The sequence below is a fragment of the Anoplopoma fimbria genome, chromosome 18 (assembly GCF_027596085.1).
Source record: "Anoplopoma fimbria isolate UVic2021 breed Golden Eagle Sablefish chromosome 18, Afim_UVic_2022, whole genome shotgun sequence".
Lineage (NCBI taxonomy): Eukaryota > Metazoa > Chordata > Actinopteri > Perciformes > Anoplopomatidae > Anoplopoma > Anoplopoma fimbria.
In genome coordinates, this window is record NC_072466.1 from 22,842,974 (window position 1) to 22,858,794 (window position 15,821).

The window sequence follows — 15,821 nt, forward strand, 5'->3', positions numbered from 1 at the left end:
GACTCTAACTAACATTCATCATCCAGTCCACACCGATGGCCTTCAGGAGCAACTTGGGGTTAAGTGTCTTGCCCAAGGACACATCGACTGCCGAAGCCGGGTATCGAACCACCGACCCTCTGATTGGAGAACTACCTTGCTCTCCACTACGCCACAGCCGCCCCGTACATACAATAAAGACATATACACAAGGTCAATAACACTTATTTTCAGATCTTAAATAAAAGCATCAGTTCGAGTTACCAATAGTGGAATGTATCATCCACACAATTACTGTACCTAAGTTTAATTTTGAGGTACTTGAGTATTTCCTTTTTTTTATGCTACTTTATACTTCTACTCCACTATTCACTAAATTAACTTACAAACTATGATGTATTATTAAGTAAAACTACCTTGCACTATTTAAAGTAATTCAAATGATCTCTACCTTAACAAGCTGCAACCTATATACTGTCTGGCTGCAACATTAAAGTGATGTACACATTTATGCATTTAATCATAAGTCACTTATATAATATATATGAATCCGAAATGGACCACTATGTATAATGAGTATTTTAAGTTGATGCTGATCCTTTTTTACTTTTACTTTAGTATGCTTTTGAATGCAGGACTTTCACTTGTAAAATAGTATTTGTAGACTGTAGTATTGCTGTCGTATTATAGATAGATTTGCCAGAAGCCATAAAAACAGTTAACTTTAGTAAGTCAGAAATGATACCTTCACATACAGCGGGTAAAATAAGTATTGAACATGTCACCATTTTTCTCAGTAAATATATTTCTAAAGGTGCCATTGACATGACATTTTCACCAGATGTCGGTAACAACCCAAGTAATCCATACATACAAAGAAAACCAAACAAATGAGTTCAGAAATTAAGTTATGTGTAATAAAATGGAATGACACAGGGAAAAAGTATTGAACACATGAAGAAAGGGAGGTGCAAAAAGGCATGGAAAGCCAAGACACCAGCTGAAATCTATCAGTAATTAGAAAGCAGTCCTGCCCCTTGTCAGTGCAAATGAATATCAGCTGGTTCAGTCCCAACTGATGGCCTATAAAAAGGTGTCTCATTACCAAGGTGTCACACAAGAAACATCTCATGATGGGTAAAAGCAAAGAGCTCTCTCAAGACCTTCACAACCTTATTGTTGCAGAACATACTGATGGCATTGGTTACAGAAGGATTTCTAAACTTCTGAATGTTCCAGTGAGCACTGTTGGGGCCATAATCCGGAAGTGGAAAGAACATTATTTCACCATAAACCGGCCACGACCAGGTGCTCCTCGCAAGATTTCTGACAGAGGAGTGAAAATAATTATCAGAAGAGTTGTCCAAGAGCCAAGGACCACTAGTGGAGAGCTTCAGAAAGACCTGGAATCAGCAGGTACAATTGTTTCAAAGAAAACAATAAGTAATGCACTCAACCGCTGTGGCCTGTATGCACGCTCACCACGGTCTAAGTCAGCACTTTCTGACACTGGTTTAGTAGTCAATATACTGAGATACTCAAACACAAGGAATGATGGCAGTAAAAGAATTTCATATATTTTTGGTCATTATAGACAAATTAACTAGCAATAAACAGGTGGAATGTTGACAGCAGACCCTCTTAAAGCTCTTTGTTTCTGTTGTGAAGTCAAAACTAAACCTACTGCTTCTACTAGAACTAAAGCTATCATTAGAAATACTTAAATATCACTAGTAATACTGCTACAACTGACTAACGGATTACATATGTTTGTAGTTCATATAGTCTCCTCCTCTCTGTGTTCACCTATACTGTGTTATAATGCAGCAAAATTCACACTACAGCTGTTCTCTTTATAAATATTTCTGTCTCTGCTGAGACACAAAGAGTGTTATTTAATCACGTCTAAAGTACAATCAGTTATTGCCAAGCTGCTAATCATTAATCACTCACAATGTCATCTGACAAAATGAAGATAAATGCATTTTATTGACAGCAGCAGTACTATCTGATCGGCTTTATTGACATATAAAATGAGTGATCACAGGAGGAAACAAAAACGTTCTTATTACCACACAGCCCCGACCCACACTGGGCCGTTTTGGGTTTTGGTTGAGAAAAACGCCGACCTAGTGAGGACGGAGGCCCCAAACTGAGACAAACATGCACTTTTTTGCAGGTTCATTTAGAGAATAACTGCTCTATACACTAATCAGGACATTAACATAGGAAACAGAGAAGGGTGGTCCATAAATTAAACAGGGTCGAGTAAAGCTACAAAGCATCGGTTACCACATCTCAATGAGCTACAAGTGTAAATATGTATTTAATTTTGTATTTACCAAAGTGCCAAGGTTTAAATACTGCAAGGATGATGAACCGACGAGGGCGGTGAACAGGAAGCCAGGAGAGAAAGTGGCAGGACAGGAAGGACACGCACACAAGGGGACAGCAGGAGAGGGAGACAAGACTGATTTAGTTGTTAAGATTGTACAAGTCAAATGTTACAAAACTGACAAGTAAGAAGACAGGCCTATTTTTGTTTGGACCGACGCTCAAGTCGGACAAATGGTCGAAAAATATGCAAGTTGAATATCTTTTTCAGTGGGGTATTTTTATCTTATTTTGGTTTAGTATGTTTATTTAACCTTGAGGCCCAACTTAACATTACTGTAGTTCTACTTCTTCCAGTGTGATGTAGATAGCAGCTTTATGCTTTCAAAGTATTTCCCCCATCGCAGTTATATGGCCATGATTTTGACTTATTATCTTATCATTTCGATTCATCATAACTTTATCTAAATAAGTAAAAAAATTGTACTTACTTTGAAACATTTTTAACATGCCACAACTTTTACTGAGTACCACATAATTGTGACTCACCATGATTATTTTTTTTATTATTATTGTTTATTTTCCTGGCAGGAATTAACTTCCACAGTGATCTCATAGTTATAAAGTACATAAAAAAAGAAAAATGGATGGAAAATGATGACGCGTTGATTTCTGCTCCAGGTGCGGCCCTCCAGGTGACCACCAGGGGGCGTCTGTAAGGTCGAGCCGCTCCCCATTCCTCAACAGGTACAGGTGAGTAACACCTGTTGAACTCCCCATTCAACCAGGAAACAACTCACATTAAGTGTTGGCTGGGACTGTGCCGAGGTCAAAGACCGCTGGGTGAAACAATCACTTTATGACTTAATGATCTAATGTAATGTGGTAGAGCAGGAGGAGCAGGAGGAGGAGGAGGAGGAGAAGGGATTCTCCTGGACACGGAATGGCTCGCAGTGATTGACGGCTGAACCATGGAGATCCAGGAGAGGCTGTCCTCATGCTGGCAAAGCTTTTTGTCATTTTTCACAAAGCCAAATGAAACCGAGAGAGAGGACACACCTGACAACACCACCTGCACCGCCACGGTGATGGAGAACCCGGGGGTCCATCAGAAGAAGGAGTCGTTGTTCCACAGGAGGCCTCCTCTGCCGTCGGAGCAGGCCGGGCTGTTCTTCGTGGCCCAGTACGACTACTCCGCACGCACCGAGGAGGACCTGAGCTTCAGCGCCGGAGACACGCTGCAGGCTCTGGATAAGAGCCATGGGGACTGGTGGTTTGCCAAAGCTCTGTCCGGGGTGTCTGCGTCCAAACAGGGCTACATCCCGGCCAACTACGTGGCCCCCGTGGAGAGCATCGACGCAGAGGCGTGAGTAATACACCATCTACCTGTGATGGACAGGTGGTGTCTGTGGAGGTGGTGAAGCACCTTTAAAAACACACTTCCACATGAAATGAAATGGTGTCCACACAGGTTTAAGTCCTGGGTTAAACCAGGTAATGATTGTCTAGGAGCAGGACATGTAGGCTTGCTTACAGGTTAATAATTCCCACTGGGGGTTAAGCTCATAAACAAAAGACTGGAAGAAGATCACGTGATTTAAAGCAATCCACAAATCAGAGTATAGGTATTGGAAATGTACATGAGATACTTTAGCACACACACAAAAAAGAAAATTCATTAGAAATGTATAAATACCAGATTGCGGCATAAGAATGAAAGTCAGACAGATGTGTTTTGACAAGTAATTATAATGTCTAGCATGCTTTATATTTTAGCAAATTAAACGTGTGTGTGTGTGTGTGTGTGGGTATTATTTTTTTAATTTTCTCTACTTTATTATTATTTTTATATGCTAAATAAACATTGCCTGAATGCTATAAGTAAGAACAACATATGTACGCAAATGTCAATTTATGTTAATGCCAATACTGTAAAAAAGTATAGTAAATAAACACAAGAACATTAATAGTTTATTAAGATGCCTTTTCATGCAAGCATTCCTTGGGCAATAGAATGCAGCAGGGATGACATATTTTTGAATGCCAACCCAGAGGTTGGCATCGGCTGGTTCACTTGAGAAAAAGCCAAAACGTACTGTGACAACATTCTGGAAAATCACAGAAACTAGTTTGCAGCAAACCTATTTGTGGCTGCAGGTAATCACCTCAACATGCCATGAAAGGCCTTAATCAAATGCTACAGTATGTGGTAACCTATCCAGAAGGTTTTTTCATTTATAAAATCTGTATGGCTGTGAGTATGTGAATTCCTGGGAAAAGCAACGTCACAGAAGAATCCAGCCCGTATTTCCGATGCCCTCTAAGCATACTTGGCCTTCTCAGTGGAGCCTGTTTCTTTACAGCTGTACTCTGGTTTTTCCCGTTTGCTTCACAGGGTTAAAAATAGTTCTGATTGCCTCCATCAGTCCAGGAATCCTTTGTGAAGGATTGAAAGATATTTAGACTAAATGTATATAATAAAGTTCGAAGGGGATAAAGCTGGTCTCATTCTATATCTTATTTATTGTCAACAAATCTCATGAAAAGACCAATCCAACAATAATTAGTCAGACTTTCACTGCCTGTTTGTGATTCTCAGCCCTAAACCCACTTGCTCCCACTGAGGATATAAGTCAATAACAATAGGTTTTGTATAAAAGCTGTAATTGTTAAGATGCTAAAGCATTTCCTACAACAGCTGGGCACTGTTGTTTTGAACGGTCGTTGTTTAAACATGAGGAAATAGTGCATTTAATAGGTACTGTTTTTTTAGCGGCCGATTGACACACATTTGGTGCTCTAGTGACAGCGGGACTGTGTATGTGGGATTTTAGGCAAAATAAACAAAAAGGGCTTTCAGAGGATTTGTTGACAAAAGGACAATTGCAGAATATCCCCGGACTATACATTAACACTCAATTTTAAACATTATTGATTGTTATGTATGTTTTGTTTAAACAGGCCCTATTATGCTATTTTCCGGGTGCATATTTTTATCTCAAGTTACAGTTACAACATGTTTTCATGCGTTAATGCTCCTATTCTGCCTTGCTTTTCTCATCCTGGCTGTCCTGCAGCACCTCTTTTCACCCGCTCCATTTTAGCGCTTGCTCCTCCCTCCAGAAAGCAAAGTCTGCTCTGATTGGTCAGCTAGGTCTGTTGTGATTGGTCAACATTTCACATTTCAAAAAACTCTTCCCCCGGATCTTCAGCTCCGTCTCTCTCTTTTGTTGTTTGAGGGCCAAACTAGCCGGAAGGAGTTTTTACGTCACTTCCGTAACATTATGACCTCATAAAGTTACGGAAGTGAAGAAGAGAATTCAATGGAGCCGTTTCAGGCAGCTCAGGAGCAGTGATTCTGAGGGGGGGGGGGGGGGTAACTCCTTTTAGGCGTGGACTTCAGGTTGTACGCTCTACGGACCTTTATAAATAAAAAAAAAAAAAAAAAAATATATATATATATATATATAAACACAATAAAGAAGAGGGAAAAAGTGGAAAAGCATAATTCGGCCACTTTAAGTGCTTTAGTTAGAACAATAGAATTGATAACCCAATTTGCAATCAACCAAACTACTAGTCACCCTTTGGGCCCCCAGACGGTTGATACATTTTTTTAAATGATTGGTAATATTCAGAAAGCTATTGTGTTTGACCTGCTCTGCTCCTTTTTTACTTGAATCCTCATTTGCAGATGGTATTTTCCCGACACAAAGAGGCTGGATGCAGAGAAGATGCTGTTGGCAGGAGGGAATCAGCATGGCGCCTTCCTCATCAGAAACTGTGAAAGTCAGAAAGGGGAACGCTCCCTCTCAGGTAAGCTCTGATGAAATTCTCTTCACAAGGGTTGTGTACATTTTGAAGATGAAATGACGCAATCTTCTTTCAAAAAGTTGAATTCAGAAGTAAGAAAACACACGCTTGTTCAATCCAGCAGCAAAATGCAGGGGGCAGTGAGATATGGTGGCAAATGAAAATGAATATATAAAAGAGATGTATCTCAAATGGGTTTTTAGTTTCTACTAAGTAATGAAATAAAGTAAACCGACCTCCATGCTTTTAGCTAGAGGAGTAAGTAAATATTGATATACTTGAGATATGATTACAACAAAAGTTAAAGGATAACATTTTACATTTGTGATGGTTCCCACTGACTTTGGGAAGGTTGAAATGTAATGCAATAAAATGTAAATTTTTCTAAAAAGGGAAACCAATGAGTTCTTCCTTCCTATTTTTCTTATTGTATACATATCATTGCTCCTCAAGAAAGCAAAAGTGTTTTTAAAACTAAAATGCTCTTTAAAATGATCAAAAGCTTTAGCGCTAACAGGGACTGTGATAAATGTGTTGCATCCCCATATATACAAACACGGATAGCAGTTTTGGTAATGCAAGTGTGTAAAAACAGAACATTGTGGTTAATGTATCATAATGATTATTATCTATTATAACTTAACCTGTTTGATGCAGAGATGTATTAATGACGTACCTAAAGCCATCACACTGCCAATCATTTCTAATTGGACTATTGTATTATTCCACTTGATCAATATTACTTCCTCAGATGAAGTCATGCTAGTTCCCCAGTTAGCATTCTGCAGTGTGTGTACTGTGTACTTACCTTTCCAAACAGCCCCTGCATTGTTCAGTGAATCACTCTTATCCTCAATTGACTCAAATGATTAATGGCTTCAAGGCCATCAAGTGAAATAAAAAAAGGTCTGTGTTCATATAAAGCAGCGTGATCACTTTTATCTCTGTGCTCTAATCTTTCCTTTCACTCCGGGCCTTGCTCTTTCTTTCCATTGGGACCAAATTCTTTCCATGTTCATTCACTAAAGCCTGTTGATAAGCCGCTAACTCCAGGCTTATCGACTGAGTTTGTGCGTGAATCTGGTGTATGTGTTTAACAACCTAAATTCCGCTGATGGGAGCACAGATGAAAAAAAAATAGTTGTCGTTCTATTTTTTTTTTTTTACAGCATTAAAACTAATTTCAGGCTTATTTCCTCCAAAAACATCCTAAAATGGTTTCAATATGAAGTTGGTGAGACATGTTTGGATACCAATCAAGGATTAGGGACAGTATTCTGTTTTTGACATGCGTGGCGCTACTTCTTCATAATGAAGCACATTTACAGGAACCATTTTTTACTTGTCTGTATTCAATTTTATCATTAGCACCCATCATCAATTAACACTGCTTGAAACCACAGTTAATGCAGTTAATAGAAACACGCTTCTATCATGACAACATGCTATATTAACATTGGCAAGTCAAAAGAATAATAAAAATACATGGTTATCCATGTATCAATAAAGGATTTTTAACCCTTTAAAAAAAAATATGACCAAGTGCAGCAATTCCTATTTTTTTCCTCCTAACAAATCCATATTTTAGAAATGACTGGAAATGGAAACTTCTTTGTCAATAAACTTGTTAGAATGTCTCATGCTGGTTGTTTAAGAAAGACCGTGACAAACGTACGTTGACTTGCTTTGATTAAAAAAACCTTTCCCTAACCTCCTGTGCCATGCGGAAAACTTGCGTATGCAGTTCTTGACTCATGATTGCATCACTGATGTGGACTTGTCTTTCAGTGCTGGACAATGGGAAGGTGAAGCATTACAAGCTGAGAAAACTGGAGAATGGTCACTACTACGTGTCGAGGAGCAGATCCTTTCAAACGCTGGAGGAGTTAGTGGAGCATTACTCCATGCAGGCCGATGGCCTCTGTGTGCGCCTTGGAGAACCATGCAAAAATGTTAGACACGTTGTGAACTTAACACTTCCTGTTGATTGTTTAAATTTCATTATTGCTGGAAAAAAGTCTTTAAGATTTTTTTACTGCATAAAGTCACATCGTCATCTCAGTAAACAGTAACTCCTCCCGTCTGTGTAGATGGAGGCTCCACAGACCCATGGCCTGTCCTACAAAACGGTGGACCAATGGGAGATTGAGCGCAGCTCCATCAAGATGCTAAAGAAGCTCGGAGCCGGACAGTTCGGAGAAGTTTTCGAGGGACTGTGGAACGACACCACAGCAGTCGCAGTGAAGACCCTCAAACCTGGTACGCTATTGCCTCCTTTTTCTCCTACTGAAGGTGTTTAACGGGATCAAACTATTTAGGAATGAGTAAACAAGTTGATTTGATCATGTCAATAGTTCCTTGTGTGATCAACGACATCAGAAAGCAAATTTTTCACTGTAATTCGGTGTTGAGTTTGGCGGTCCCTGTGGACAGAAAGCGGTTAAGTTTCCCAGTGCCAGAGTCCCTTCAGAAAAACTCTCAAAGTCTGATAATTTGCCCACGTGCGGTCCTTACCCTGGTTCTCCAGGGCCTCAATTCCCCTCAGCTGGCAGTACGGCCTGGGCTCCAGTAGTGTGGCATCAGTGTCGTCTCCCAGCTGGAACTGGTGGACCAGAGAGGAGAAGCTCTGCTGCTGGACAGTGGAAGAGCAGCTGTTGCCGTGTGCAGAATTTGGCCAACTCCCGCTTGAGTTTATACCGCAGTTTGAAGGAGGCCCTGCTGTAGTCTGAGCTGAACGGGTTTCTAGTAAAAATTCTGGTTGCGCCGAAATCAGAACAAGTCGTAGAGTAACTGTATAGAAATTAGTCAATCTACTCGCTGCTCCGATTCCGGCAAAATGAGACGAAATCATTCAGGCTCACCAGAAACTCCTTAAGGCTCAGACTGCAGACCAAGACCCAGATTTACCGGCAGCTGGTGGAGGGCTCTGCACCATGCAGCAGCAGAGCTTTGCCTCACTGCTCTGCCGGTCAACCCTGATGAAAGCCCAGGCCATATTTCTGGGTATTTAACATATTCATGTGGCTAATTTGTCACATATTCTTAGAACTGAAATGTACTTAATTTTAACATTCTGACAGGGGAGAATGAATTCTAAGCAAGCTCAGTTTCTTGTTTGGGGGGGGAAAAAAAGTATTGATTGTTAGAGTGAGTGTACAAAACACTGCACAGCACACTCAGCCAAGATGTCACACAAAAAAAAAAGTTCCACTCCTTTTTATACCCTCACTGAACACCTATCGCAGGTACAATGGACGCGGAAGACTTCCTGAGAGAGGCTCAGATCATGAAGAGGCTGCGGCATCCCAAGCTGATCCAGCTGTATGCTGTGTGCACCATGAAGGAGCCCATCTACATCATCACAGAGCTGATGAAAAATGGCAGCCTGCTGGAGTACCTCAACAGTAAGACAACCTGCCATCAACTTTCCCATGTGATTATGAGCTACTGCTTCTTTATGGCAGGGTCAGAGTCCAACGCTAATGTGCAAGGGTCAGGCTGCAGGAGAGATTTATCCCACAGCAACAAAACCATTTTAGAGCCTACAGTTTATAAATCTTTGATCCCAGCTGCACACATTCATTTTATTTAGTCTCGGCCAGAGGGTAGCCCAGTCGCCTATAAATCAGTTACCCTGTGTACAAATTCCCCTCCAGATTCCAGGTCGGCCCACTTTCTCACCGAGTGAATCTTTTTCTTTTTTCTTCCTTTTTTTTTTTTTAAACTCCAAAACTTCTCTGTGAATCTAATTCTTCAGTATCAAGATAATCCAGTGATAGTTGTGCGTACATCCATTGTTACACTGCAACGACTAATATAATCTAAAAAACTGAGCGTTTAAGTTGTTAATTTGCAAGAGTTTTAGCCTCTTCTGACTTTTTTCCCTTCTAAATGCACCTTTAAAAATAGAGAAAGTTGAAATAAATTTGACAATAAATGGCAATGCTTTTTTCAGCTGTGTCAAACATTCTTTGGTTTTAACTCTAGTGTGAAGATTTGTTGATTTCGAAATATGAAATATTTTCACATCTATGTTATGTTGGCATTGAACCTGTATTATGTTTGGGAATTGTATGGACAAAACCATTGCTAATTAATTTAAGAAATAATGAGCAGATCTGTCCATAATGTATACAATCATCATTGCAGCAGTAGACAATCAGGAATGGATGGAAATTCCTTGATGGACTTAAACTGTGGGCAGTGGTGACTGTGACCTGTTTTTTCTGTGTGGCATAAACCCAATGTACAGGAACACCTGTAGTAGACAGAGAGTGGCCATGATGCTAAATAGTGTTTTGATGAAACCCCTTTGATTTGCTTCATTTTGGACCTCGTACTTGCTTGACATGTGTAGTGCGTCTCCTCTTAGACTGACATGACGTACGGTAGTGTGAGATATGTAGTGTAGCTTCCATTGAGAGTGAGTGTCACTCGAAGGAGCGCTCATGTGGAACTGATGTGGTGACACACCATAATCCACCATACACTCTTCTACTATGAATCAGGACATGTTCAAAGTCACAGGTAGGAAGTATAACACGTAATCTAGACTGTAACTGCTATAGATCTTTTTTTATAACCGTAGTGAACATTAAAAGCATGCCTGTTTGAGTAAGTCCCTGGCAAAATTTTACTTTAAAGTTGCTAAACTTGACCATAAGAGCATATCTTTAACTGAAGGAAAGCCTCCACACGGCTCTCAACATGGCGACGGCTGAGCTGGCAGCTAGAAGCTAACGGTGCTCACAGCGCAAATGGTGCAAACAAAGGCAACAGTGCCCAAAGAGCTAACAGGGTTTACGATGACTGTTGGTTGGGGGATTGCATTATCAGCTTTAACCGTTGTATGAGCGCAGTGCAGAGCGACGGCGTTTGGCTAGCCAGTGGGAAGCAAAGACTCGGAGAGTTACATGTTATGTGGCCAGAGAACCGAAGTGTGACTAATGACTTGAGACTGTTAATATTCACAGAAAAAAAAAAAAAATTCTCATCACTTCCATTTCTTGCTTGCCAAGTCATGAATGTGAGTTGTTGGCTGTCGTGCAGTCAAGTAAGAATGCAATTCATTCAAATTTACATTTATTTCAATTTCATTTGATTTCCAATTTTAAAATGATTAATGGCTCAACCAAGGGAGGATTATGAGACAATGGGCCCCTGGAAAAAGACATGCAATGGCCCCACCATCTCTCATACATATGAACAAGACTTATATATACTTTTATGTTCTCTGTGGTCAGTTTGAAAAACTTCCTGGCTTTACGCATCTCATTTAATTATATTTTGTACATGAAAGCCAGGGGGCCCGCTAACACTTTGTTCTCCTGGGCATGTGCCAGGTTTGCCAATGGGCAGAACAATTTTCTTCTTTATCATGTTTCTTTTTCTTCCACCTATGATGCCTTTAACATGGAAGGACTGCGGCTGATTTTGTGCCTCTCTTTTGATTACAGAGGATAGGGGCAATAAGCTGGGTATCTCTGACCAAATTGAGATGGCTGCCCAGGTGGCATCGGGCATGGCTTTCCTGGAGTTACAGAACTACATCCACAGAGACCTGGCAGCCAGGAACGTCCTTGTGGGCGATAACAACATCTGCAAAGTGGCTGACTTTGGCCTCGCCAGGGTCTTCATGGTGGGTTTGACATTCAAAGCGGTGTTGTATAATGCATTTGGCAGGTGTAAAAGTCCTTCTCACTAATCACACCAAATAAAAATGTTCACTAGACTCAAGAAATAATTAACTAAATTAACTTTTTGATCAACTTAGTGTACAGTGATTCTTGGTAGGTGTTGGTCCTGTCCTTTTTGGTGAACTTTAATTCCTTGAAGTTAAAGCAAGCCTGCATACTAATTACGGACACTGCCCTCATTTATTGGCATGTATCATACAACCTAATATAAACTCAACAACCTAAGCCAGACAGTTTGTTTCACATTAGGTATTGTCACATGTTGACACACGTTGCGACAGTAATGGTTTTGGCCATAGACTGTATATAAGAATTGGAAGTAGTACAATACGCTTTCATGAACTGAAAACGCACTGAAAATGTTTAAGTACATGAACAACTCCCAGAACGTACAACGCTGTGGTAGCCACGCCCTAAAGCATACCCTTCTTTATTGTCTATTTTAGTAAAAATGAAACCATAATTTACTAAATCAAAATCCTGCAAATCGTATATGTCAAGGCCATTTAAGTTGAAAGCTAAGAACGGAAGCAGTGAATCTGGTTTGCACTGCCTTTGTCACGGTTGAAAGGAGTAATAAAGTTGGCCGTCTTGGTTCAGCCTCGGTTTTGTTGTTTCGTAAATATAAGCGCAATTCAACCTGTTCTGTACAATGGGGTTATTGGATGCCTTTAGTCGCGGTGCGAAAGCTCAAAGAAAGGGACTTCCTTCCAAAAACAAACGTTTTTTTGCTATATAATACTTGCGTACTGTGTGAACGTATTCTTGACAAAAACAACAGTTTGAAAAAATATGGTTGCGAATTGATTGCATGAAAAAAAAATTCCCCCAGTTTGTAAAGGCACCTCTGCATTGGTTTCACTTTTTAAACCCGGAGGTTACCACCTGATCTCTACACTAAAGCTGACTTACTGACTGTAAAATAAAAAATATTGTTTTGTTTCTAGAAAGAGGATGAAAATGTGTATGAGGCCAAAGAAGGAACTAAATTCCCCGTTAAGTGGACGGCGCCAGAGGCCATCCACGACAACAAGTTCAGCATCAAATCGGACGTTTGGTCTTTTGGAATTCTGCTATATGAGATCATGACGTTTGGACAGATGCCTTACCCAGGTGAGACTTAAGTCAGCCTTGTCATGAATGATACTTTGTACATAGAGATAAATGGAAGCGATCTATTTTGAATATTCAAAGAGTTTCAAACATTGAATGCTTATCAATTGTCTCCTGCAAGATAAGCTATAATGTCCTTCTGTGATCCCCAGCCATGTCGAACTACCAGGTTGTCCAGAAGCTCCCCACGGGCTACAGGATGCCGTGCCCCCCCAACTGTCCCAAAATCATGTATGACATTATGATGGACTGCTGGAAGGAGAACGAACAGGACCGCCCCACATTCGAGACCCTGAAGTGGAAGCTGGAGGACTTCTTCGACATGGACGTGACCTCCTACGATGACGCCGGCCGTTACTAGCACACCGACGAGGCTGGGACGCACGTAAAGAAAGAGATAACAAAAAAAACATTCTGCACCGAAGCTAAATCGAAATCACCTGTATCCAAACTTCAACATACGTCGATGTTTTTATGAAATAACAGATTGAATTGTGATTTAAATTCAACTCCTTTGCGGTGAAATGAAGGATCTAAAATGTTTGATCTGTGTGTGATAGAATGGTGGGGCTGTACCTGACATGCAGTGAGGAAGCTTTGACTGCAGCAACACTCCTAGGTTTGGCCTTCTTTGACAACTGAATGCACTTTCAGACAGGCCGTGTACTTGTCTAGCCTAACTATTTAAAGCACACTCGATTGGAAGAGGCCTTTTACAGCAGAGACAGAAAGCTGCTATCGGCCCATCTCGACGGACCGGTTCTTCTCGCACTCGGCATAGTGCGCATTCTTTCCACTGTCCACCTGCCGAGCTATTACCGGCAGGTACCTGAGAGGAGCCGTGAGTCATGTTTGCTCGATCTGTTTGGCTTTGTGTCCTGTGACACAGGGTGTGGCATGTGCTGATCATTACTGATTTCCTATGAAGATTCCAGAAGCGATTTAACCTTATTAAAAGGTAGGAAACTGTGTCTGTGACCAGCAGTCAGAGCTGCCCATTTAAATCAAAGAACAATAAGATTATCTCCTAATTTACAAAGTGCTCGCGTACATACTATTTCACTCAAGAGTTAAGTACACGCCCTCCATTAAACGATCAAATTGTTTCACTTCAGGTTCCTTGTGCCACTCTAATAACTGCCATAAGAAAGATTAAAAAAACAAACAAGATACAGTGAGGTTTGAACAGAGCCCTGCAGGTGTCCTGGAGGAAAAACTAATTCATGGGCGCACATTTAAATAATACTTAAATACAAATGTCTGGAAACTTAAATGAAATTATACTTTTTATTTAAACTCGTATTTAAAATGTATATTTTTTTCTGGGCTGCTTTAGGGTGGTGCACATCATATTGAAGTTAATGTGGAGAAGGTACTAGCAATTATTTACACAGCTTATTTACACATCCAGCAGACGCAGAGCATTGGTAGCATTAATTTCTCTTATTTCCGGCCTCCTCATGAATCAAAGTCCAATATTCCCTCTCTTTTAGCATTGTTTTTGGTCTCCACAAGCTCCCAACAAAAATGTGTAGCTCTTCAGCTGATAGATTCGCCACTATGACCACCAGCTAGTTGCTAACTTTACTGCTGGTTGTACGCTACCCGCTCGGCACCAGTCCGTTTATCAGAGCTTTTTGATTTCTTTGCTGGATGGAGATTTTTTTTTTGCCCATTAAAACTTTGTATTTTTGAAAATGACAACCCTTTAACGTGTGTTAAAGATTGTTTAATGTTCTGTTAAACTGTGTGCAAAAATTAAGTATTTCAAGAGCACAAATGATTATTTTGTGTGCACACAGGAATTTGTTATTGTCATTTAAGCCTGCCGGCCCATTTTTTTTAATTGTAGGTCCCCAAAATGCATCAAGTCTGCCCCTGGTGGCTACATTGTATCACTATACCCACACATCTGAGTTGTACCTGTCCCTTTCTGCTCTCATAATGGGGTATATTAATTGTATGCATTTTTTGTAAGTCTTACACATGGAGGACCTACAGTATAATTGCTCAATGACTGAACCATGTGAAACTGGACTAAATCCGTTCTTTTTAATGATGTTTTGGTAAACACTGTAGAGCTGCTCTCAGATCTGTGGCAGTGTTCTTTCTGACCATTACTAACTACGGCAACGAAGCGATTGGACCTAATGGAACGCATTACACATACTTAAGTCTTTGAACATGGTGGATTATCTCATGCTCTGATGATTGTATATAATGTTTTTAGTGTCATGAACAAAATTATTGTTAATTGTACATTTTAACCATGACGGTGTTTATATAATCCTACTGTATTTTATCAAAATGATCCTTTGTAAATGGCATAATTAAATGATTTGTATTTACTTCAGTCTTTGGTTTTTGGTTTTTATTTATTATAGCAAAAAAGTGCAATTGTAAAGCTTGTATTTTGGAATTAAGTAAATAGTATCATACAGAAGCCCTTAGAGGCAAGTCTGGGGGGAAAAATGCTTGGATGTTCTTTCAAAGTTACTTATTTTCATCGGAAGTGCACCTCTACCTCATGTTCTATATAGGACTAAAAGTGTAGCCAACAACCAATAAACAAATATAGAAAAGAATATTAAAATTAAAGTATGAAAAAATACTATATAAAAAAAATATATACATATATGGTTAGATTATCATAATTAAATTAAATCAATGCTATAAACAATACAAGTGAGAAAATAAACATTGTAATTGCACCAATCAAAGTATTGTATAGTATATAGTCAAAACCTACATTTTAATTGTAAGAATTCTTTTCTTAAGCAATTTTTAAACATCAAGCAGACAACTTTAAATGAAAAAGTTACTTAATCAATTTTTTTGATTTTCTGCGTGCTTAAACATCACAGCCTGTAAATTCATAAAAGCTTG

The 15,821-nt window shown here is 39.8% G+C and overlaps 1 protein-coding gene across 1 annotated transcript; it reads left to right on the forward strand.

Moving 5' to 3' along the window:
* Positions 1-3,002: 3,002 nt before the first annotated feature.
* frk (fyn-related Src family tyrosine kinase) lies at positions 3,003-15,288 on the forward strand. Its single transcript, XM_054618119.1, has 9 exons — positions 3,003-3,066; positions 3,208-3,679; positions 6,008-6,129; positions 7,915-8,078; positions 8,217-8,385; positions 9,372-9,530; positions 11,583-11,764; positions 12,770-12,935; positions 13,088-15,288. The coding sequence occupies exons 2-9, from the start codon at positions 3,285-3,287 to the stop codon at positions 13,294-13,296; spliced, it is 1,566 nt and encodes a 521-aa protein (XP_054474094.1). The 5' UTR covers positions 3,003-3,066; positions 3,208-3,284; the 3' UTR covers positions 13,297-15,288.
* Positions 15,289-15,821: the final 533 nt, after the last annotated feature.